Genomic DNA, 26,305 nt, shown 5'->3' with positions numbered 1-26,305 from the left:
ATGGGAGGTTGCTCCAAGTCCTGTTTTGAATCTTTTACCTGAGCTGCAGATCTTGTTTACTGTTAGCCTCTGTTATTTAAGTGAGTGCAGTTTTTGTTTAGAGTTATTTACTCACAATGCATGTTGTTTGACCATATGGTTTATACTAGTGGGACACAGCTGTTCAAGTAAGTGGGTTTTTTGCCTCTTAGTCTGATGGGTTTTTAATTTGACATGACTGCAACTCTACAGGAGGTGGAGTTAGACTCCCCCCAGTTTATAAAATATGTTGTTAGGCAGCAAAACCAACAGATACTGAGACCAGGACGTATCAGCTGCATCTACAGGTGGCTTGGTTATCTGTTTCTTTTTTGTATACTAAACTTGGCTCTTGAGACTGCAATTCACATCTACAGAGTGAAACACATGAACAAGCTCACACTTGTCTTTTTTCATACCTGCTGAAAGCGTTTAAAGTTTTACCCATAGACTTAAAAGATGTGGAAAAAATCCATTTCCTGATAAGGCTGTCACATGAGTTCTATAGACACAGAGTTTCTGTGTGATCCTGTTCTTTGCTCTGTATGAGAATCCTTTTTATTATTGCCATCCATGCTCTCAACTTCGTGTTTACATCATACTGTGAAGTGCATTTGATATGCTTGTAGTCCTGCTTCCCTGGGTTGTGTCAGAGGCTCTTAGGCACTCCATGACTGCTTGGCATGCATGTCAGTGGTGGCTGTGGCACTGCAGGAGCACGGTGACTTACGTCTCCATGTGCATCAGCCAGCTCAGGACATGCTCATGCGTCACGTAATGTGATCAGACAATCATCCTCCCCAGGAGTTTGGTGCTCTGTCCATCTCTGGAATCTTTCTAAGAACAGAGGAACTGCTTCCTGCCAAAGATGACGAGTAAAACCTCCCCTGACTGACGTGTTCCTGTGCCCCCATGATAAGATGGAGCTGGCTGGGACAGCCTTGGAGAGCCGTGTGTCTCCAGCTGGTGTGCCCTATCTGCCTGGCAGGGCTGGCAGGTTCTATTTGTGCCTCCCGATAAGAGCTGATAGGAAAACAAAAAGCTGAAAATGGTGTGGCTGTCCCCAGGAAGGTGAGCTCTGCCATCCTCCTGATAGGCAAAGAATTTCAGGCAGGCAGCAGCTGACTGGGAGCTGGAGTTAACAGGGGAATGATGGACAGAGGAGGGATAAGAGACATTTAGGAGTGCAGCTCCAGGAACACCATTCAGAGCAGTTGTCTTTGGCTGTTTCATAACAAAGTCCCTTACCTTGCTAGGGAATTACACTGGTTTGTGTTACAAATGCAAATCTGATAGGATTCTGCATTACCTCCAGGTATAATAAATAAGCTTTAAGGTCTGTTTTAGCAGGAGTGCACCACTCTTACCATACCAAATTGTTAATCTTTACAAGGCAATGGAAGCAGCAGGCTGAGAGGAGGGAAGGTTAGATGAAGAGGTTGAGCTGGAGACATCATTGGATTTCTCTCAAATAAACATAATCATTAACAAGAATTAATTAGTGGCTTACGAATAAGTAAAAGTTCTTCTTGCAAGCGTCTATGTACATGAATAACTTTTCTGGGAAAACTAAGACTACTCACTGCAATGCTGTTTCGTATGTAAATGTGTGTGGGATCAGGCCCTAAATTAAAATGTGCATGAGCACAGATTTTAATATCCCAATTTAAATTGTGATCTGATACAAATGATAATTTTCTACCATTGTCAGTTGATTACAGTTCATTTTACCCTATTGCATGTACTAGCAGAGGAAACTTTGAGGCTAGCAAAATTGCTATAATAAGGCTTTATTATTAAGCCTGTGATTCATCTTTTGAGTTAGAGGGAAAAGCTGGTTTCAATACACTGTATTGCTTAGCAGAAAAAGCTTTAAGCTTTAATAGTAACAATGTTAAAGTTTACATAGCTTGATTTTGGTACGTGTAGGGATTGGTTGAATTATCTTAGCAAGATACAGTGTAGTGTTTGTGGTAGGAGTGTTTCAAATAGTAGATTTGTGATGTCGAATACTAATTGGAAAACATAGGTTCTTTATAGTACTGTAGACTAAACAAAAATGTAATCTCATAAATAAGCAGTCCTACCATAAGAATATGAATGGTGTCCTTAAGCTTTTTAGTCCTCACTGTCACAGAATCATGGAATGGTTTGGGGTGGAAGGGACTTTAAAATCATCTAGTTCCAGCCCCTCTGCTGTGGGCCAGGTTGCCAAATCACTAGACCAGGTTGCTCAAAGCCCTGTACAGCCTGGCCTTGAACACTTCCAGGAATGGGACATTTGCAATTATGTGGCAGAAATGTCAGGTGAAAATGTTTCACTGTGTATCAGTGTTTCACATGCTATAGTGATATCAAATATCAAAAGGCAATTACCTTCTAATAATCTTGCTAATTAAGAGGCATAGCCAAGTCTTGGCACCCAGGATGCATTCCACAAACCTAGAGTATTCCACAGGAAAAAAAAATATTTCTATTAAAACATTTTTATAAATCAGCATAAAGCAGTTTCTTAATTATGGAATAAATGTGGTGATTTTCCTCTCTTCAGCTGGATGTCTCTCGAGCCTGACTTGCAGAATCCTCTGGGGTATGTTTAGGTTCCAGGCACAGGTCTGGGGCTTTTATGTGATGACTTTTCAAGGCTACATCATCTGTAGTTCAATGAGCCTGAAAGGGAAGGGGGAGGCTTCCTAAGTTTAGATTTTGGGAAGCTCTGTAATCCTTTGACTTTGAACTGGATCTTCCTCCCTTGAAGAACTGGGAAGAAGTCAGGGTCATGTAAGCAGACACTATATCAACAGGGTGGAATGTGTTTTAAATCATTAGTTCTTTGACCTTTGATCTGTCATCAGATTCCTTTAGTGGCAGCAGGAGGAGGCTGCAAGCAGGCTGCTGGGTAGTGCTATAAATAGTTCAGTGTCAGTGGATGGAAAGTTTAAATATGAGGTCATTCTTGTAGGAGATGTCCAGTGCAGTGTTTGAAAAGATTTCTGCAGTTTCAAGAATTCTTCTGGAACAGAAACTGATGTGTGGATGTGATGACACATATGTGGGTGTAGCATCATGAAATTATATGAGGTCACTTGAAACTCTGAATCACTGAACCAATGTCCAGGTAGAAACAGGAATCTGTTGTTTCTCAGAAGCTAACAGAGGTTAAAATTTCTCCTGTGCCAGGGAATGGAGTTCAGATGTGAATTCATGCATTCAGGTAGCTTGATGTGAAATCAAACCTCAGTTGCAGCTGTGAGCCTAATTGCCATTTCTGCATTTACATATCTTAGCTGCTGTGTCTTGAAGACTGTTCTTCTTGCAGTGCTTCCTATTGGCATTTCACTTCAGGTTCAGTTCCTTCCCATTCTTAAGTGGATCCTTACTTTTCTGTTGGGGTTAGAATACTATTAATGACAAGTGATTGATACCAATCTTAGTTTAGTTGGGCTTGAGGTCTCTTCAGAGACCAAACATTTGACAGGAAATGAAATTAATTGCACTACTTGGCTGATACTGATGAATGGTGACAGATGCCATGTCAGATTTAAAAAGCTACTGGATCCCTTTGGAAGTAGAGGAGCTGCAGGATGTTAACAGGTGCCTGATGAGTGGGGCAGAGCATCCTTACAAGAATACAGAAAATTTATTGGCTTTGTAGTCAGTGAATCCTTCATTTGCCTGGCTTGGATGAGGTTCGAGTTTGTTCTATCCTTAAATTCCTGGTTTGCTTATTTAAAATCTTTTTAAAGCAATGTTTTCTCTAGATAGTTACAGTCAAGCGATCCGAGGCTAAACTTCCACATTTTTCCACTGATTGCCTTTTCTTCAAGGTTCATTTCCCACAGACCTGTAAATGACTTTGATCTCCACCTCGTGCATAGTTTAATGTGAAAGGTGCTTTAAATGGTTGAATGATTCCTGCCATTGTTTCCATCCTGGTGCACAAACCTCTGATATTTCAGTGGGGAAATGGGGAAGCTGTCACATTGCTACACTACATACAGCTGCTGTTTGCTTGCTATTGAGCTCAGGTATGAGCTGTTGGATTGCTAGAAAGTTTGAAATTTGTGCAAGGTAGGTGCAGACTGGAACAACTCCCAGTGCAGCATTATTTGTGTCTCCAGTCTTGGAGAAGGCAGGGTCATAGCATTGATTGGGAAGTTCATCAAGTTAAAACTGAGCTCATCTGAGACTCAGAATTCACTTTTGGTTTCAGTTGAGTGAATCCTTGCATTAAATGCCCAGGGGTTTCACTCAAGTGCCCCACTGAGAATTACTTGTGTCACAATGACAGCAGCACTCAGGAGTGGTGCAGGCAGGATGCTTGGAGTGGAGTGTCAGGGTTTTCATGGGAAGAGGAGGAAGACTGGAGGCTGAAGGATGCTTCCCAAGGGGGATCTCCAACCATTTTAGGAGAGGAGGGGAGAAATGCAATCTTGTCTTTAGCTCAGGAGGTGTTTTAGTTGCTAAACTTTTCTTCTACCTGATGTGAAGTTATCAAAGCAGATTTTAAGGTCACCTGTCCTTGTTCTATGTTTATGTGCCTTGACTTCCCAGCATTGTTTCTAATGTCAATCTGCTGAAATGAGAAGAGATTCCAGAATCACTGGGAATGCTGGACACAGTTCCAAATATCTTCAATCAAAATGCATGTCTCATCAGTGTATAACAGAAAAAAATCTCCAGTGACAGGAGAGTGACAAATGGCCATTGGTATCTGTGTTACAGCTTTTGCAAACTGCTGGATGCATTTCTTATTGGTGCATTGCAATCTCCCTGCCAGGGCAGTGCTGCAGCACAGCTTCTGAGGTTTACTGCTCTTATGTGCTCTTCTGATGATTCTTGGATGTATATTCATTCTTTAATTGACTTACACCACCAAGGGAAGTGTTGGTAAGAGGAGTAAATGACAGAGGGAGACTTGGTTCATTTGAAATGCAGAAAGTTTAAACTCTAATAAGAACTTGAACCTTCCTTTCATCAATATGGGATTTGTTAAACTCTTATGTGAAAAAAAAGAAACAGATTTTCCCTGTGTATTTGTTTGGATGTAGGTGATAAACTGAAACATTTCCAAATTCCTTTCTACCTTCAAACAAGAGATCCTTTATGTCCTAAGAATAACTGTTGTATGACTATTTCCCTTCTTGAAAACAGCACCATTATTCTATGAAGCTGAAAGAAATAAAACCCCAACAGGAAATTGAATTTGCACCTTATTTAATGCATGGTAACAAGATAGATCATTAGAGTTTTCTTAATGAATAGCATTCACTTCTGCAGACTGAGAGACCAGATTCATAGATACTCCTTGTGTGTTCTTTTTTCTTCAGTGCTGAAATAATTTTTGCTTAACATCATGGAGTTCAACTCTCCCTGACAAAAAGGCTATGGAAATCCTAAATAATGCTCAGTAGGATCAAATCCTCTTTTTGTTGTCTTTGAAAAACTCTGATCTCTTCATTTTTATCATCACCATTTAAACTTGGAAGTGACTCAGCTTAAGAATGGTCCAGGTCCTCTGGATCCACGGGCAGCTGGATTGCTCTTGACCAGCCCAGGTTTCCATAACAGACCCTGCAGCTTTGGGAGCTGACAGCAGCCCTGACAGTATCTCCAACCTTTTGTTCTCCAAGAATGCAAAATAGAAGCTCCAGAGAGTAAAAGACAGAAAAAGCTAGTGGGTGGGTGTTTTCCATACAGTGGGAGGTAGAACTGTAATCCAGCTTATTCCATTCACAAGAGAGACAGGATGGTTTGTTTGGAATATTAAATTCTTTGATATACAGACTCTGAGAGAAAGGCTGAGTTCCTCCAAGAGGTTTTGAAGATAATGGTTTCTTTTTTCATTTAAAGAAAAATGCTGGCTTTTTTTGTCTCTATGCTTGTGGTACCTTAGGGAACAGAAATGCTCCCCAGAGTCTCCTGTTTCAGAAAGAGGGTTTTGGTCATGTAAAACAGAATTTCTCCCATCATATTGAGCAGGATCTTGGGGAATGTTTTTCTTTTGTAGAGCCATTTCTATGTGATGGATGTTTATAGAATACCTCTCGCTTTTTTGCCTTCTCAAACATGATTTGTGTATCACTATTGGCTCCACAAAGTAATTCTTTCAAAGTCATTATTCCCATCAGTATAGGAAAAAAATAGTTTCATGTTTACAGTTAACTGCCATCATTTAGGTATAAATTTTTCTTTAGTGATGTGATTTGTGTACCACAGCAGTTGCTGAGATCACACCATTAGAATGTACTGTACATATGCAGAGTTCACAGCTGATTTCTCTTCACTGCCTCTGCTGCTTGAGGCATGAATGATGGTGGGCATATGGCCTTTCTTCTTAATAAAAGACAATCACAATTTATCCCATCTTTTTTTGTGGCTTTTCTATAGTGGTCATAGATATGTGTGCTAAGGCATTATGTGTCAGCTTGAGGGGATACATTGTCAGAGCCACGACTTCTGCACAGTTGCCAAAGCAGAAAAAAGAAGGAAAAAAGAAGAAAAAGAGCTGTTCAAATCCCTTCCCTGTTACACACCACATTGTACACCAAATGTGGGTACAGTCATGTTCGTCCTTTCTGATTTGATCTCTGACTCAAAGTGAAAGCAGCCGGCTGGAATAGCATTTTCCCAACCATGGATGTTAAACAGTCTGGGTGACCCTTGTTTTTCCCATGTAGCTTAAAGCTGTGATTAGTGGTAGGAACACATGCTAAATTGACTGCAAAAACCCGTTGTAATGTGGGGTTGCCAGGGCTTGTTTCTAATTCTTGCAGATTGGTGTGTGCTTCTTGCTGTGCATATGCCAAAAATGATGAATCTGCTGGGGGCTCAAATCATGAGCACTTCTGCTTGGGCCTGAATTCATGGCTTGCCAGTGGGAGAGAATTTAACTCAGACATTCTGAGTTATTTGCAAAATGAGTTAGAGATTGGATAGAAAGAGGACTTCATAAGGAAAAGGACAGTAGAAGGAGCTTCTTTTTGATAATAGCAATTGCTCTCTGTAAAGGACTTGTGAAATATTTAGCCCCCATTTTCATCAATAGACTTGAATCCCTGTGGCCATGCATGCAAAGGTGATAAAGTCTAATAGCTGTGAGTGCATGAACCCTTTCCTTCCAAGTTTGTAGTGGTTTTTGCAAGCAATGGTCTGCCACCTCTTCACGATGCTGAAGCTGGGTTTTCAGAAGAAGCTAGAACAGAGGTGGCATTGAAAGTGAGTTTTTGATCATCCCAGCTAATTAGATCCTTGCCCAGGCAGGTAAAGGAGGCTGCAATGACTAAATGAGTTCTTCAGAAAGTGACTCTTTGGTAGAACTGGGGATCATAGTAAAGAGCCAGAGAGTTCATACATGCAGCTTCTGAGGCAGACCCAGCAGCACACTGAGAATCTTCAGCTTGAGGATGAAAAATTGATATACTTGGATGTTAAAGCTACAAGGTAAATTGCAAACTACAATTTAAATAATCACACAGACACATGAGTACTCTGCAGCACTTCATGAAATTTAGCAGCTTCTAAAGCATCTTCTAAACATTAAAGCAGAACTCTCAATTTCTACATGATTCAATGCAGAAGTATCTACCCAAAGTGACTTAGAGAAGTAGACCTGTTGTAAGTAGGCTGTGATTTTGCCTCTGGACCTACAGTGGAAAATTACTTTGTGGTCCCCAACCCAGGAAGGGCATAGGGTGCTGTGGTGTAGAGGTCACCTGCATTTTCTGCCTAACAGGATATCTTACTGTTACTTTGAAAATAATATTTTTAAACAAAATGGAGACCAGTAGAAAGAAAACAAGGACTGGAAGTGTTTGGTTTTTTTTGTGGAGGTGTACCTAAAAAGCCAGCTTGGAACATTTTGCAGCATTTTAACAGAGCCTTAACAGTAGTTCTTTGTAATTCTCCTCAGTCACTGATAATTGAGTTTTGGCTGCTTGTGGAGTTAATGCCACTATGAAATGTAATTTGTTTGCACATGGAATAATATCACTGTTCTAAGCAGAAATGTGAAACCGGAAAAATGCTGGTACTGATACTGCTTTCCTTCTAAGCTGCGTTTTAGTACTGTTTATTGTTGTTCTATTAATTATTGTTACAGTAGCAGTCATTAGACCTCCAGGGCTGAGCAACAGACAAAGGAAATTTGCAATTCCTGCCCCAAATGCCTTGCAATTTTAATTTTTAAGGCAGGTAGCTAATAAGATACTAGCCCGTTATAACAGGGCAGAGAATGAATCTTGGGTACAGTGTCATGCTTGGGACTTGTGGCAGAAAGAGGATTTGAACCCAGCCCCCCGATAATCTTTCTGTATTTCATATTTTAATTTTTCAAGGACTGTATAACTGCAGGGATGTAGTGTACTGCTCATTTATTTTTGCTTAATACTCAGAATCTCTGATATTCAATATTTCTGGTATTTGATCTGAACATACTTGAACCTTATGAAGGGGGATGAGATGGAATTCCTTGTAGAGTTGAGTTAATGTGCTAGACTGCTGTGAAGAGTGGTTTCTCTTACTGAATTACACAGATACAGCAATATACAGAGGAGCAGGAGGAGTGCCAGAAACCAAAGTGCCTGGGAGCAGCTGGGTATAAATTTTTTTGGTGATACAGGGGAACATTGAATAGGTAGTTTCGAGTTCTTTGTTCAATCCAAGCTAAAGGCACAGTGTGAAATTCAATCTCCCGTGGCACTTTGTCTTCATGGGGTTTGGCTGTTAGAGGTAGGATTGCTTTCTGTCTCTCTGTTGACCAGAAATGCCAATGTAGGACTCTGAATATTTTCTCAAAGCAAAACAGGCACCTGGTTGTGATGTGTTCTGGTTGGAGTGAATAGGCATTTTACAGTGGAAAAACTGCCAAGTCACAGAAATCCTTGACTGGCTCTTCACCCTTTCACTGATACAATTGAGCAGCTAACATCCTTAGTAGTGTTATTTTTCTAATCTGTGTGGTTTGTTTTTTAACTCCAGTGTGTGGCTGTGACCTGGCACAAGGAGGCTTTTTCATTAAGAATGGAGAATATCTCTGCACCTTGGACTACCAGCGCATGTACGGCACCCGCTGCAATGGCTGTGGGGACTTCGTGGAAGGCGAAGTAGTGACAGCTCTGGGAAAAACTTACCATCCAAGCTGCTTTGCCTGTACTGTCTGCAAGTAAGTCATCCCTTTAAATAACGTGGTGGGAGCCCAGTTCAAGGAAAACACAAGGAAAGGTATCGCCAGGAGACACAAGTCTCAGGACATATTTCTCTTAAGGATGCATTTCTTTTGTTATAAAAGATCTGCTGTGGGTCTGACTTGAAAAGTCTTGAAAATGCCACTTATTTATTTAGAGGACATGGCTTTTGTTGCTCTCATTTCTGAAAGAATTAAGTGTCAGGCTTACATATTAAGGGAATGGACATGAGCTGAGTTCAGGTTATCAGCCCAGCTTGGTGGGAGAAATGAAGTGAAGCAAAATTCTGGATGCTGCATTTGAGCCCTGAGGACAGCCAAACAACCACATAAGAGCATGTGGCTTTGGGACTACTGGGATTCCCCCTCTTCCCAATCATTCTTTCTTGTCCCCAGTAAGTGAACCAATCTTCAGTTCTACAGCAAGTGAAAAGCAATTAGCTAAGGCTCTGTGGATGAGGGAACAGTGGCATTTTAATCCTATCTCTGATAAGTAGTTGAAGTACTTTGTCCTTTAGCCTGCTACATTTTTCCAGCCCTTTTCTGTTGAAAGAATTGTGATTGTTTTCTGTTTTTAAATAGTATGTGAATTTACTGCATTTCGGTAATCATACAATGTATATGTTGCAGTTTTATTTCCCAGAAACAGTGTGAAACATGACATCAATTTTCTGTACATTGACTTGCATCAATCTTTTTATGTTGAATGAACAAAAGATGAGTCATTGAAATAGATTAATGAAATTCAGTATTGCTGCTGATTTATTTTTGGGCCACTTAGAAATGGCAGTGGAAAGGAAACAACGCCTGAAACATTTTGTTTTGTTGAAATCAGCAGTTGCTCATTTGCTAAGCAGTTTTGGAGTGAGGTGAGGTGTAGTGGGGGTTTGCACTCAGCAGTTAACACTCCTTATTAAAGATCTGGAGTTATTAAATGTTGCTCATCCTCTGCTTCAGGCACCAAATAAGAGTTAACAGCAATGTCAACTCCTGCCTAGCACACATTCTTAGCATTTATGAGGGACTAGCTCCACATTCCTTCACCAACCTCAAGAACAGTTCTGATTCTTTGAGTTCTCTTCTGTATCATTTGCTATCCACAACATCACACTGAGATCATCATAAATGTAGCTGTTGTGTCTTAGCAGATTTCACTGTCTCTACTATTCAGATAAAGTATGTTTGAAAATCTTTTTAAAATAAAAATACAAGGCAAGTCTAACCTCTGCTCTGCTTGCATCCATGGATTGGATTTCTTCCAGTGCCTGGCTTTGCCAAGGCCACATTGCAGAAACTATTTGGCCTGAGTTTCTGTAAAATATTGATTGCGCTGGAGGAAGGCAGAAAACTCAAGGCAGGGGGAACAGAGGAAAATTTCTGGCATAACCTTTGCAAAAATACATTTTTCTCTTGAACTTTCCAGGCGTCCATTCCCACCAGGAGATCGAGTTACCTTTAATGGAAGGGACTGTCTCTGTCAGATGTGTGCTCAGCCGATGTCCTCCAGCCCAAGAGAACTCTCTGCCTCAAGCAGTAAGTTGCCATCTCATTTCTGAAGCCTCTCACTTTTCCAGGCTCATCAACATTTGATTGAGACTAATGTAATGCAATCTTTTGGTGGTTTTATTTTTATTCACATTTAGAAAAGTGAACTATCTCTGGGATTTTGGTGTCGGTTTTTTTGCTCTTCATTAAGTGCCTGTTACTACAGATGGGAAGAGACAGACATTTCAGTGTGAAAAAATGACTTTTCTCCAGTGATTGGATTTTAAATTTTTTTTAAAAAATTTGCTTTGATAGGCACCAGAAAAGTATCTAAGTGATAAAACCTGAGGTTTCAAAGTCGATGGATTCTATTTCCTTAATGTCTGATTGTGCAAGTTTAATGTATTCAAAAGAGGAGGAAGTCAGAGGAAATTAATTTTCTTCTATTTAAAAATTCAATTAAATTATCCTTTAAAAGGAGTATCTCCAGGATTATGCTTCCAGTAGACTGATGCCACAATGATACTGTGATCAGAACCTCAGGAAATCATTATAACAGACACAGAAAACAAATTAAAGGGAAAGATAGAGAATAAAGAAAGTTTGGGAGGGAAGTTGGCTTGCTGTTGGGTTTTAACACTTTTAAAAGGTAATTTGTAAATTACTGATATTAATCTCTGCCTCTGGTAGTTAATTTTTTTAATCTTTGGGGGTTTCTTTCTCTGACTGCTGGATTGTACTCAGCACTCACTCAGTGCAGTTTTGTAAATCAAAATGGCTACAGCTTTCCTTGTCACACTGGGTAGTTTTCCTTCAGGGAAAAACTGTATTTTCTCCTGGTACTTGGCTTTGAGATCCTGGGATTATAAAGTGCTATGGAAAGACAAAGATAGATAAGGTTTGTGCTCAGTGGATGAGTCAAGTGGATATTGGGATATCTGACTTGCCTGAGAACTTATGATCAAACCCTTAGACAAGGGGAAAGTGAGAGACTTTTTTTGTTATCACACCTCTCTGTCTGGGAAGTGATGCTTTTCCACTATAATTGTAGATTTGCAGTTGAAAATACACAAGCCTCATCAGTTAAGGAAGATTTAGGAACCTGCAAAACGGCTTATAAGACCTAAAAAGCAACATAAAAGTTTATGAGGGACTTCAGGCACCCAGAGAATCCTCCTGAAACAAAGGAATGATGTGGAAATTGGTATTTAGGAGGCATAGTTGGCAAGGAACTGCAAAGCATAGGGACCTTGGACAGTACTGACATTCTTTTTCTAAGCATGCCAGAGCATAGAAGAATCTGGATCTGGCTCTCCAAAGGTGCCACACCTGTCCAACAGTGTGGCATTTGCCACATGCCTGACTCCAGGTGCCAGAATGCCCCTTGAAAATGCCAGGTTAAACTTGTCTGATACTTAGCAAGCCAAAGAGCTGATACTCACTTCCCCACAGCCATGGTCTCTACTGGAATTGCTTCTTGGCTTCCACACTGAAGCCATAGGTAGCAAGGATTATAAAACAACATTTTGTGTGACTTGGGATGAGAATTATTGAGGTTTTAATCATAATTGTGTTCTGCTAACAAACTGTTTTGCCAGTGCACACAGCAAGAGAGCTCCTGCTCTCAACAGCTCAGAGTGAACTACTTTGAAATCTGTAGGCACCTGCCGTGGTGCATCTTGTTCCTTTATGGACAAAGACCTCCAGAAATGTGTGGTATAGAGTTCCAGGTCATTTTAGTGCAAAACTCTCCAAAATAGACAAATAAAAATGAGAGCAGCTTACGTTATAAGCTCAGAACTAGTAAATTTAAAAAAAAAAAAACAAAAATCACGAAAACAAAACAATGAAGCATCCTCTGTCTTCAAAGACAGGATAGTTGCTGCTTTAGCTTTATGCAAAAGTTGACTTAGATACAGAAAAGTATTTTGCTGGCACCAAAGAGTTAATTTTAATTAGTGTAAAGTATTTCAGATTACTTCCAGGTTTCTATCGCTGGCTAATACACACATAATTTTTTTGAAATGCTTTACCAATTTTTGAAAGGATTTTTTAAAATACAATTTATTTCAGGAGAAATTCTGATTCACATATGCATCTATTTGATATCCTATACTGCTGTCAGCTTCCCATGATTACTTTCAAGTAGGTCACTAGAGGAGACTTTCCTTAAAACAAAGAAAATTTGAGGGAATTCAGTAGACTGCAAATATATCAGATTTGATTGCTTTGTGTAATGTGAAAGGAAGCCTTCCATCCTGGAATGTCTGCATTAATGCTGACATGCCACTTTCCCGTGTCTATTACTTCACACAAATGAAAACTTACTGACAGCTTTGCTTGGATGATTTCAAGGAAAATTAAATGTGTCTGAGTACAGGGGTTAACATATTGAATAACATGAACCTGAATATTGTTACACTCTATTGTAGTGCACAGCAGTGAAAATCAGATGGGAGAATACTAAATAATTAATTTTCCTTTTTTTGTTTAGTATTAGTTTGGTCTACATTACTTATTTACCTTATTTATATTAGTAATATATTTCTTTCACTGCACATGTGTTACCTGAAATTATAGCTATTTTATTGAAGAGCCAATTCAGTGACTCCATTTTTATTTGAAATTTTTAAAAATATCCTTTGGTATTCAGATGCTGTAGAGTGATCATATTTATAATTTAATCAGTCCTATTCCTTGGCTACTGCTAGAAATACACAGTGCACTAACTTTGGGATCTTTGTTCATTCAGCAGGAAATCTAATAGCAAATACCTGCAAATAACTTTGCAGACAAATTAAATCAGTGGTGTTTGGTTTTGTTATTGTTTTATTTCATGTGACAGCTTGATAAATGGCATGTGAACTATAAAGCAAAGTGACTGGGACAGATGTAGAGCAGCACAGAAACAGGGGACAAGTAGATAACACTGACTAAAAGTGAGGTGGTGATGCCTTGGATCATTCAGGGTTTTCAAGATTCCATCAAAGACATGAAATTTTTTTCTTTGGGGCCAAATAAAGGAGTAATGCAATAAGGTATGCCAGTAATTGCTATTTATGTTTTAAACAGTGTCCGGGTTTTGTATTTGTATCATGATTGCCTGGTTTGTACTGCCTTTAGTTCTTTCTACTCTCTGTTGTGTTCTGGCTGCATGGTAACACACTGTGTTTCAGGTCCATGTTGTCTCTCCAGAAAACCAGTTGTGCAGGCACCTGTTATTTCTAAATTTTGGGCAAAACTGCAACTGTGCATACATAGCTGCATAAAATACCCTCCATTGGGGCATTTTATCAGTGAATTCTCCCCAAGGCAGCTGATAAATGAACTGAGGCAGACTTTGAAAAGAAAAGTTTCCAGTTTAGCGAGACCTTAATTTTAGAAAGTACCACACTGGCTCCCATTTTTTTTGAATGCACAAGAGGCGTTGTGAAAAGTCCAGCTGAGAGCAGAGCAGCTGTGCAGAGATCCCCCCACTTGGGACAGGCACAGAGGTGGTGCCAGCAGGCTGTGAACTCGAGCCAGCACTCTTCTGGCTCAGGCATCATCTTTGAAATCCAGAAGAGACTACATGTCTTTGACTGTAGTTTAAGCCTTCTTCCTCAAGAAGATTTTTTTTTTCCTTAGGAAATTCACTGTTTCCACAATTAAGCACCTCTGTAAGAAGAATGCTATGTCATTTTCTACCTGAGGTTGAGCTGTTTCTCTGTTGGTTCCTTATCTGGGTGCTGGTCTGGAAGTTTCAGTTATTTCTAATTATTTTTTTTGCTGAAAGGTTGGATCATTTTAGTGATGTACATGAGCTAGCTAAGAAATTGTATTTCAAGTGAAAAGTGTTTCTTCTGGTTTAAACCTCCCTATCCAAAAGAACCTGACTCATTACAGTCACCTAACAGGAGTTTTCATTTCGAAAATTTCAACTTCTGAGATGGTGATGAAGACTTTCATCATTGTTTCTTTTCAGTGAAATAGATACTTGTGTCCTACAAACACCGAGCTACCCACTGGTGATACAGTTTGGAAAGGAGCAGAGGGAAGATATTTCAACTTTTCTTTCTTTGTAAACTGAGTCTCTCCTGTGAGTTAAGAGCTTTACAGTACAGCCAAGATGTGGCCCAGAGTTTTCAAACTGACCAACAAAGTGTTCCATGTGCATGAATAATCCTTGGTGCAGCTGTTCCCCAGCCAGCCGGCGTCCACGTGGAGATTTCACATTTGTTTTGTGTGTTTGTCCTTGTCTGTTTTGCACATTATGTTCTGGCTCAAAGAATGTCAGCTCTTGGGGACAAATGCTTTCATGCCTATCAGTACAGAGTCTGACAGGGTTGGATTTTGCCTCACAACTGGGGATATTTGCTCTATTGTGCTGTAAATAATAAGCTTAATGCTTAATGAACTTGTGGGGAAAAGATATCTTTGTCAATTATTCAATAGCCTTATCTCTTTGAAAAAGATGCAGGCAGTAAAGCTCCCAGTAAATAACTGAAACTTCCAACAAGGTTCTGGTAATACTGAAGTAAAGCAGAGCCAACATACCATACCTGCTGAAGAAGGAAGAGGTGGGAAGGAAAAAAATCTTTTGCCTCACTGCCCAGAAAGTGGCAGGAAAGTGAGCTTGTATTTGAAACAGCAGAGCATTAAAATGGAGAGGCAAATTTACTTTGTACTCTGCCTTTAAAGGCTGTTTATTAATTAATGCAGTCCTATAGACAGGACATAACTGTCCTTTCATTAGATAAAAATGTAGGTGACTGCTGCCAGTATTCAGAAATAATGTCAGAGCTGATGTATAAGCATCACAAACTTCTCCATTAGAAATTAGCTAAAATGGATGCAAAATTCCTTTTAATCACAGTTCTTGGGAAAAGTCTGCAGCTTGGATTTGTAACTGTTCAGCTACATTTGACTAATTTGTCATTATTTTGTTCTTTATAATCTTTCTCTGGAGCTCTCTGAAAACTCCTTCGATTCCATAGAGAATTTAAAAGTGAAGAGGAAAGTTGGCTGGTGCTAAGCTAGATATCTGCAGTGATATTTGACTTTAAAAGGTGTTGAGCAACACATGATTTTGAGCTTATTCTTAGGAAATATTCTCCAATTTCACACTGGGTAAAAGCTGCACAGGTACTTGGCACAGATGGAGATGGGCTTTGTGTGACACACTGAGCTCAGTTTGTCTTAAGGAATATTCACCCACAATATCCATAACTTCAGTGAGTGCCCTGGGGAACTTAGAGAGGCTCAACAGTTTTGGTTGTGAACATGCACTTTTAAATTTTAAATATTTAAAATTTTGAGCCTTAAGCATTTAATATTTTTTTGTGTGCTGTAACACGGAATTTTCTCATTTCATTCTTGGCCTGTCTGTTCACATAAGCAGAAACACTCCCATATCTCTGTGGCATTCAAGCCTGTGTTTAGCTACTGGAGATTCAGTCGAGGGTTTGGGGAACTTGACAGAAGGGTCACACACAGTCCTATATGTATTTTTTTATTTTTTATTTTTTAATTTATCATAGAATAAAAGCCCACTATGGATATCACTGTTGATTGATTTCAAACACTGTGATTTAAATCATTGATTTTAATCATGGTTTGTTCAATAACCCAGGAAACCCTGATTAGACTGACTGATTGTAACCTTGGATTTCATTTAGATTTTTAATTATAAAATACTAATTGATAAACATGAGAGTACTTCATATCTGTACACATCTACTTAAACTAATATAGCTCCGCATAAAATCATCATATTATTTAACATCTATATTTTTCCCTAACAACTATTTTTGCTAATGAGTTGTCAAACTCTATTTGAATGAAAGCTGAAATTTTATTTAGAATTCATAAAGTATCCATGGATGTCTTTTTGCTTTCAGAAATTTGCTAGACACATGAAGAATGTAAATATATTAAAATATCTTTCACTTTTGGAATTTATATTTTTCAAGAGCCTGTACCTTATAAAACTATTTACTTTGGATCACCATGACCTTAAAAATTTTCAAAGTGACACATCTTATGTATCTTAATTTTGCTTATAAATAGTAAAAGCAAAGCAAGTTAATTCTCTGTGTTTTCAGATCCCATTTTTAACTTCACTTTAATTAAAACTTGAAATTCAGATTTTAAATTAAATCCTTTATTTTTTAAACGTCACTATTTAATTCTCCATTTCTTTAGTCTGAATTTGATTGTAATAACCTTGTAGGGCAGCTACATTTATGACTTAATACAGCATAGAGTGGGTTTAAAATTTTACCCCATCCCCCCTTCTAAGAATAGAAGAAGCAAATCAACGTTCATGACATGATAAAAGTTCAAACAAATTATGCAAACCCAAGCAGAGTTCCTTTCTGGGAAAAGCCATTAGATTGTGCCTAAGAATATGCAATTCTTTTAATGACACTGGCCAATTTGTATGATTGTTTCAAGATGATTTATTCTTTTGAAGAATGCTTGCAGCTTTTGAGGCATTTTCATAATTTGAATTACTTTCTAGGACTGATTTTAGTCCTCACTTTATGCCTTCACTCAGAAAAATGAGTAAATTACTCAATTAGCCTCCATTTGCAAGGCTATTTCCTAGTTTAGAAGGACTGATATTTTAAAGCTGCTTTATAAATTGTGTTAGATCCTTCTCTGGAGGTATAGAAGCTTTGTTAGAAACTTAACTTCTGGGTGATAGAGATAGAGCAGCAACTGTATTTAAAACATAGCTGTGGCAGGGCAGGAAGTTTCTGATTTATGAGTTTTCTGTCAGAAAATTCCTTTCAAAGCATAACTGTTCTTCAGGAAGGTGCTTGCAGTCCAGTTTCCCCATTTCTTTTGGATGCTTTTGTGTTACAGTAAATTGGACAGTACTAAATGTGTATCAATTCTTATTTGCCTAAGTGTAACCCCATCTTGAACTTGGAAATCAAACCACATCCATCTCCTTGGGTTTTACTGGAGGAGTGCTACTCAAAAGCTGGTTCCAAAGGAAGTTCTGGGGGAGGTGCAAGGAATTCCTCAGTAAATGGGTCTTGCATGAGGGGAGATCATTAACTTGGAGAACACAACTACAGAGGAGATCCCCAGGGACAGGAGTATCTGGGAATTGTCATGTTCAGAAAGCCAGCCAGGTAGTAAGTCAGGAATCAGAGGTCACTTCAAAAGAATGTGAAAAGTGAATTAGCTGTTAGCTAGACCTTAGTTTGCCATATGTTATCTGGGCATAAAAATCTTCCTAAAGGTTGTCATAAGTTTCATTCCTATTTTGGGGAGTTTGCACCCTGTTGGAATTGCTTGTTTTCCAAGAGGAGCAGTTGAAAATTATCCAAAATAATCTGCAAATGAAGAGAAACAAAGTGCTATCCATAAACTGAGTATTAAACAATTAAGCTCTGAGATAATGGTGCAATTCCCTCGGGGCACTGTGAGTGGGAATTGTGACTGAATTCAGCTGGAGCTACCTGAGTACTGAAATGTGGTAAAACAAATGATGGGATAAAAGACTGAGCTCAGTTTATATGTACCTGGCCCTGGTTTATCCTTTAGAGTAGTTTTACAGGTGGGGCTCTAAGGGTGCTGGGATGGGAAGAAACCCAAAAACTTTATCTTTCTTTTATGGGACAATTAAAAACTTCTCTTTCAGTGTAGTATGTTTGGTTTTTCTTCCTCCTCCTGTTTCCTCTTATTCTCAGTTCAGATACCTGTGTGAAAGATTAGGTTGAAGAAGGAACTGGGATTGATGTAGTTGAAAAGGTTAACTTGTTGATACAATTTTCTCAGGGACAGTTTGCAGGAGTAATGTGTCAGAAGGTCATTTGGTTTGGTCTCCTTTAGGAATGTAAGATGTGGAAATAAGGAATTGACTTTCTCTGTTAAATACTTAAATCACTACAGACCCAACTGGAGTTGGGGAAGAGCATTCAGCCTTCTAAATTAAATCAGGTGATGAAATAGCAATTTACAGTAATCACAGAATCATTTAGGTTGGAAAAGATCTCTGAGATCATTGAGTGCAGCTTATACTCCAGTAAAGACCATGTCAACCAGACCATGGCACTGAGTGACACATCCGGGCTTTCCTTAAACAGCTCCAGGGATGGAGACTCCAGCACCTCCCTGGGCAGTCTGTGCCACTGTCTAATCACCCTTTCTCTGAGGAAATTCTTACTAATGTCCAACAGGAACCTACCCCCTGCAGTTTAGATCCTGAATAAAGATATTAAACAGGACTGGGACCCATACTGGTCCCTGGGGAACAGCACTAGTGACTGGTCTAATCATGCATCCAAGATGTACAATAATGTGTTTCTTAAAAAGACAAGTCAGTGTTGGATACTCACATGGTTCCAGGGACTTGTGCTGCAAGCAAAGAATGCCAGCTCATGCCATTGGGATTTCTTTCCCTATTCAATCAACTAAAATAGTTTTATTTTCTTTAACTACTTGTTTTGAAAATACCAGCTTTTCCCAACTTGCCATTTATAATAAACTGTCAAAGCTATACTGCACTTCCCATGGGAAATTTATTTCCCTCCATTGTATGCGCCCAGCCTCTTATTGTTAGATTTCAGGAGTACAAGGCTGCCTATGTGGGTTTGTTTTGCCTTCAGCAAAAGGGCAATAGTGAATTTGTTCTGACAAACATTTCCCATCCTTGTAGTGGCAAAGAGAAGGGGTTTGGCAGCAGATTTCCTGAGTTACATGCTCAGATTCAAATCCTGCATGTAAAATTCCCAATATTGTATGTCCTTCTTTGACTTTCAGAACTTATCACAGTCTCAATGACCAAATGGTTATGATTTAAACTTTGAAAGCTTTTGTCATGCTGTGAACATAGTGAGCTTGTATTTTTAGCTTTGACAGAAATATCTTGAAGATCTGGAAAAGCCTGCATGGTATCATCAAACCTTTCCATTTTAAAGCAAGGCTTTAGAAGGCGTTGCCTTATCTGCAGTTTAAGGGTGACTGAGAAAAATCTCTGGTCTCCCTACATCTATGAGAAATTGTAATTGCACAACCCTCAAATTGCCACAGAAGAATTACTGGGATATAAGTTGTTTTTTTCAAGGTGATTAACAGCTATTTATACTTAGAAATTTCTTGACCTTGACTCCAGTGATAATATTTGCCTCTTTCATCACTTCCAAATCACTTGTTCTTTAGGTCCAGCTATGTTTGACAATGTGTTTCTGTGTAAATCTAAGGAAAACTGATTGTTTCTTTTAAGTATTAAAATAATAACAAAAATCTTTCCCCCCCCCACCCCCAATTCTTCCCTGCTTTTCCTGTTTCAGAGCAGAAGCCTGCTGGTGCTGTCGTTTTAAAACTCACTTATGAATGTTTTATAAGGAGGGAAAATAGTTACAAAAGAAGTGTAATAAGAGTACAAAATACTTGTGACTCGTGGGGGTTGTGGAGCTTCAGACTTTATCTATTAGATATGGCCATCAGGATTGAAATGAACTCTTTGGTGACTTATTTTTTCATCATTAAATCAGACTGCTATTAGCTTTGTTCACAGAGCTAACCCTGCATGGAGCAGAGTTGGTGTAATCATTCACATGACTTTGCATAACCCTCTTTGTTAGGACAAAAGCACATAGAGATGGTTTCTCTTTCATGAATCATGTGGGATGAGCAGAGAACGTGGGACAAAGGTATATTTGCTATTAAATTTGTAAAGCAATCCAAATGGGAGTGGCTAAAGCCCTATTCTGTGTGCTGAGGGTTAATCCAGCTGTATCAGCTCTGAGCTCACCTGTGCACTATTGGCTGAGAGCAGGGGAGGGAGGCAAAGGCAGAAAATCCACTGCTTAATTTAGACAGTGACAAATGGCTTGCTGTGCAGGATGCTTCACTCCTGGATGTCTGGGGTGGTGCAGATGCTAAAAAGGGAAACACATTTTCTCATATCTTTACAAGCAAGGTGTCATGGGTGGCAGCACAGCCTGACCTGCATCTTTAAGTGGGGCTGCTAAAGGTGGTTGGAGAGTGGAGGGCTAAATCATATATTATATTATAGTGGCTACTCTGTCCCCCCACTTTCCCATGCTTTTTGGTGGCTGACTCCACAGCACAATTCTTTTGTCCAGGAATTTTCTTTTGTACCCAGACATGCCAAATATGACATATATCGAAGTGCATGGGGAGCTTACTGCTCACTCTGCATTTTAACCAGCACACTGCACTGTCCGCCTCCCTGTCTTTGTTATCTTGGCACTGCTGAATGTGTGATGTGCAAGGAATGGCAGTGAGAAAGAATCCAGGTTATATGGCAAAATAAAACTGCAAGAAAGCTCAGATTCAAGGGGTGCAGTCTGTTAGACCTAGGTATGAAGCCAGAGAGCACCACGGTGGGAACCATTGTACACAAATTTGGGAAGGATTGTCAGATTTTTCAGTCTGCACTGGCATATGGTTGTGGACCACTATTCTTACCTCACAGCCCTTTTATTTGCAACATGTGCTAGTTGTAGGTTAGATGGATACAGACTGTGCTTAATGTGATACTGAGATCCTGCCTGTGTGCACTGATGACATTCAGCCAAGGGCTTAAATGTGCCTCATGCAGGCCTGAGATCATAATGGCTTTTATTTGTAGAATTTGGATGAACAAATGGTCTTTTCTTAGCCCAGCCCAGCCCTACTCGCTTTCTATTTTAGGAGATAATGATAATTGCTAGCTTTTCGTGTATATACCCAACAGTTTTGCCAGAATTAAAATCAGATTTATTTAAAAGCCATCTCAGCCTTATACGACAGTACTGGGCTATTAGTTTTCTTTGATTCTAGACATTCAATGTGTCTGTTGTATTAGCAGAATGGAAATGATGTTAATTTTCTTTTGCAAAACGCTTCAAGGAACCCAGAAAGAGTGTAGATGTCATTGGTGCTATAGAATAATAAAAGGATGTTGCCAACCCTTTGTATTAAACATGAGCACAGTACTAAGTCTGGTGCTCAGTCTTACTGTGACTTTGGCTTACAAAGAAGCAATTAAACAGTCAGAGGTACTTCATGGATCCCTACTTCCCCCATGTATGTGCTTTTGGCATCAACAAGGATGCTGGACTAGGTGGACCTTTTGTGTAAAGCAGTTTTTCTATTCCCACTGCCTCGGAAATTAAGTGTTTTTAAAATCTCTTTATTGATTCAATTTCTGAGAAATTTCAGCTTCATGGAAATTTCAGCGTCACTGAAGTTTCCCAGACAAAAATTTAAAAAGCAGATAATAGGGCAGATTTTTTTGAAGGAAAATATAGCAGGGAATGCATCACAGTGTGACAGGCCCCATGTCAGGGTTGTGGAAGCTGGCACACTAGGAAGAAGCAGTAGTGCTAGGGAGCTGAGAAATGGGTGCTGGTTTAAAACTGCAGATCAGCACACACTGGCACTGGGGGGAGGATCTCATTTGTTCTCACAGTCAAAGTCATGTTGCATGGTTTCAGATTTAGCTTAAGAAAATGAGGGCTGGAAGGGACCTCAAGAGATGATGTTGGATCCTTCCCAAACCAAAGGCGAGATCAGCATGCCAAAGCCACTCTGACACGTGTTTGTCCCTTCCTCAGCCCTGTGCTGGAAATTCCAGAGCCTCCCTTGGTGACCTGTTCCAGCCTTTGCTGTCATCACAGACTGGCATGGAGCCTTCAGCTGTCATGGCAGAGCAGAGGGATACATTACACAGTGTCACTCCTTGTCATTTCATGATTTCAGCTTGTAACATATGTCCTCTAGAGCAAAGTCCTCGTATTAGGACATCTCAGGACTGCTTTTCAAGTCCAAGTTGTGTCAAAAGTCTGTGACTAGCATTTTGTCACAAGATTCCACTGTGCTTAGTCCTCCTCCCCTCCTTTTTAAGAGATTTGAGAAGAAGAATAATGCTGATAGGAAGAGGGACATGCAAATGGTGGATTTCTGGACAGCAGGAATGTGCAGCACATATTTGGGGCTCTTTTGGCCCATTATCCAACAAACAAAAGTCATGCCCTTTAGTCAAAAGGACTGACTCTGCTCTCATTATCAGTTGTGTTAATAAACGTGGACTTGCCCTTTTGCAAGGCATGGTGTTGCCTGGGCTTAAACCCACAGGGAGATGAAGGTTTTCAGGCTGTACCAGCTCAGTCAGCTTGAGTGTTGGAGCCAGGGTGATCTTTGCCCTGCTGCCTGGGCTTTAACAGCTCAGATTGCTCAGTTCTGTTTGTGTCCATTTGTTGTTCCTTGTTTAAGTTTCAGGCATTCACCAAAGGATGTCTGGGGATGGTATTGTGTGGAAAATCTTTTGTTCCAGGCTGTCTCTGTGGCTTCCATGAGTGCCTCAGCTGATGGGCATTCCCTTTCCAGTTCACTGGGCTTCATCCCCTCCCTCAGCCCTTCTGTCCCCTGGGGCTGGGCACAGAAGCACAGCCCTTGCAGTTCAGTGCTGTCTGCCACATCAGTCTCTTCAGATCTTACCATGTGCCCCTTAACAGGAAATCTTGTTGAGTATTTTATGTTTGAAGGGGGAGGAATGGAAGCTTGGGGCTGAGCTAGAGATTTCTGATGTAACACGAGATATTGTGACACCCCCTGGGACAGAGTGCTCCTGCCTTCTGGTTTCCATTCTGCCATCAGCAGCCTCCAGGACTGCAGTGAAAGTGGCTACCAGGAAAGTACCAAAACTCTTGAGCAAGAGTCCTTCTGCCCATTAGAGACCAGGAGAACTTCGGGTGGGAGACAAAATGCTGTGCCTGCAGCCCTCACCAGGTGTCCTGGTTTAGGGCAAATTTAGGGAGAAAACCTCTGAATGGGGTCCCTTTAGGAAAGAGATTCAAGCAGTCTCTCTCCCAACTGGTTGGGGGAAATATTTCCTCGGAGAAAAGTGAAATAAAAACCTGTTTATTTAACAGGCAAAGCATTTCCCAGCACAAAAATGAACAATACCAAACAGCAAAACCTCTCACCTCTCCGAAGAGATGTCAGATTCAGAAGAGTCCCTTCTGTGGGTTGCAGCCTGGCTCACTCAGGCTGGTTTTAGTTCTTCTGACATTGGGAAATGCCAAGGCCCAGACCAGGCTTGGTGGGTCACAGGTGTGAGCTCCTGGTGCTCAGTCCAGAGCAGGTTCAAACAATTCCAAGAAAAAGGAAGAAAACCCACAGTCCAGGGAGCTTGTCTGCCTCAGCTAGTCAAAACCTCAGTAAAAGCAAAGGAGAGCTCTCTTCTGCTGTCCACTGCAGACAACCCAGTCAGTGTGAAGGATGCTGGGGAGCAAGTGCAGTCTGTGATAACAAACTCTGCCCCTCTTCTCTCCCCCTTCACTCCTGGAACCAGGCTTAAAGCTCTCAATATTCTCTCAGAACTCTCCATATATCTCTGTCTCTATCTCTCTCAGAACTCAATATTCAACACCAACAGAACAGAAACCATAAAGTTACCCCAAGACACCAGAGTGACAGGGCTGTCCCCCTGCTCTGAGCTGTCCCCCTCTGCCCTGGACTGTCCCCCTGTCCTGGGCTGTCCCTCTGCCCTGTCCCCCTTGCCCTGGACTGTCCCCCTGCCCTGGGCTGTCCCTCCTTTGCCCCGGGCTGTCCCAGCTCTGTGCCCGCTCCCGGCCGGGCACACGCGGGCTCTGCTGCCACCCACCGGGACCTGGCGAGTGAGCGCTGCTGATGCTCGCCCGGCCGCGCTCAGCTCCGTGCGGGCACCGCGCTCTTCCTGACAGCAAAACCCAAAACCACAAACACCGATCGCTGTAGAACACACGAACTTTCTGCAGTGAGGATTTCTTTACAGAATCTGAAGTTGGTACAGAGCTTGCCAGCTGGCTTTTGAGTCATAAACAGCACGAAAAACAGAAGTTCTTTCCCTCTTCTACTGAGTGTGTCTGTAACGAGAAAGAGTGAATCTTTGTGCAGGATATGGGAAGGGTTTATAGAAAAGAAAAGTGTAATGAGAAAGACTGAGCCTGCACAGAGCCCGGGAAGGGTTTAAGGAAAGGAAATTTGCCTTTGCACTGCTGTATAGTTCATCCCTTTGACTACCAAATCTTGTGGCAGGTGGGCAGTTAATTAAGGTTAATAAATAAGTAGCTGACAACAAATGCATCTGTTTGTTTGCTTGTTTGCAGATTGTGCTGGCTGTGGAAGAGACATCAAAAATGGACAAGCATTGCTAGCCCTGGATAAGCAGTGGCACCTGGGGTGCTTTAAGTGCAAGGCCTGTGGGAAGGTCCTAACTGGGGAATACATCAGCAAGTGAGTAACCTCTGCTTCTCTGCTGAACTCCTGGCACAGTTTTAGCTGCTAGCAGAGGAGAGCTTGCAGAAAAAATTACATTTGGAAGTCCTGTTTTGACCACTCTTTCATGTACTCCAAAGTACATGAAAGTCTTTGTTCCCAGTGAGAGCTGAGCTGGGAAAGTGAACTGCAAAGTGCAACTGAAAGGTGATGTTTAATGATACCAGTCTATATTTAATACCAGTTTGAAAGAGGTATAAATCCATATTCCTATAGACATAGAGAATTAGGTGGACTTTTGCATATGTTTTCTGTAGTAAAAGCATGAGGTCATTTTGCTTTCCAGCATATGATTTTGAGGGGAAAAAAAGATGAAAAAGAATTTGTCCATTTCTTACCTTTGCTAGATAATAGAGTAAATGTGATGATGTGATTGTATATCTGATGATGACATTGTATTTCTTGTCTCCTGTAAGAAACTAATGAAGAGGGTTTTGAGTGGAAGAAAGGGTAGAGGAAGAGAATAGAGAAATTATAAAAGAGAGAAGTGAAGATAGTTTCTTTTTTCCCCCTTCCAGCATACAGCAAAGAGAAAAAATAAGGAAACAATGTACGTTTCACAAACCTGTCATTCGGGTGTGTATAATATTTATAAGAAGTAGCATCTGTAACTTCTAAAAAAAAAAAAATCTGGTGCCTGAGGTATGCTCCTAGGCTGACTAGTGTTTCCACTTTTATTGTATGTTCCTTGTTCATACAAAATACTACATTACTTAAAAGTAACTGCTTATAGTCTTGCAGCCTACCAAAGGTTTTTTTTTTTTCTGAAGTGAACAAAAACTGTCTGCCTGTGATAGACTGTGATCTCCTCTCAGCCCCAGGACAGTTACACTGATTCCCTGGAACTGCACCACCTGTAGGTGTAGAGAGTCTGCTCTAAAGAGGTTTGCTTCAGTAGTTTGTTTCAGTAGCAGTTTACTTTGTAGTTTGCCCTGGATGCCTTCTCTTGATGGAAATTTAAGGATTAATTCTGAGAGGCATTACTGAGAATATGATTTTGGTTTCTTGTTCTATAAAGTGTTTGCCTTGAACTCTCCCCATTTACCTGGGTCTGTGTGTAGGAGCTCCAAACTGAAGACAAAGGAAGAGTGTAAGTCATGCTGGAACCTGTCTTATAAGAAGTAGTTTGTAATCTGTGAATTTTCTTTTTCAGAGATGGTGCTCCTTACTGTGAAAAGGACTACCAAGTTCTTTTTGGAGTCAAGTGTGAAGCATGTCACCAGTTCATTACTGGGAAAGTCCTAGAGGTAGGTATTTGTGAACTAGACTTTATGTAGAATTGAGCCACCCATTCATTATGTCTTCAGGCAACTGCAGAGAATACAAAAATTCTCACAGAAATAATTCCTGCTG

General features: G+C 40.3%; 1 protein-coding gene across 7 annotated transcripts in view; it reads left to right on the top strand.

Moving 5' to 3' along the window:
- ABLIM1 (actin binding LIM protein 1) overlaps positions 1-26,305 on the top strand; it is a 137,043-nt gene that overhangs the window by 45,326 nt on the left and 65,412 nt on the right. For all 7 annotated transcript variants that reach the window (XM_088169370.1, XM_088169367.1, XM_088169366.1 and 4 more), the window contains 4 exons: positions 8,998-9,181; positions 10,626-10,735; positions 24,784-24,910; positions 26,106-26,199. In XM_088169370.1, coding sequence (XP_088025496.1) covers positions 9,075-9,181; positions 10,626-10,735; positions 24,784-24,910; positions 26,106-26,199 — 438 coding nt within the window. In that variant the 5' untranslated portion in view covers positions 8,998-9,074. The remainder of the gene's footprint in view (positions 1-8,997; positions 9,182-10,625; positions 10,736-24,783; positions 24,911-26,105; positions 26,200-26,305) is intronic.

The sequence above is a fragment of the Sturnus vulgaris genome, chromosome 8 (assembly GCF_052056855.1).
Source record: "Sturnus vulgaris isolate bStuVul1 chromosome 8, bStuVul1.hap1, whole genome shotgun sequence".
In the NCBI taxonomy this organism is placed as follows: domain Eukaryota; kingdom Metazoa; phylum Chordata; class Aves; order Passeriformes; family Sturnidae; genus Sturnus; species Sturnus vulgaris.
Note: the sequence above shows the minus strand (reverse complement) of the source record. Positions and strands in the feature narration are given on the sequence as shown.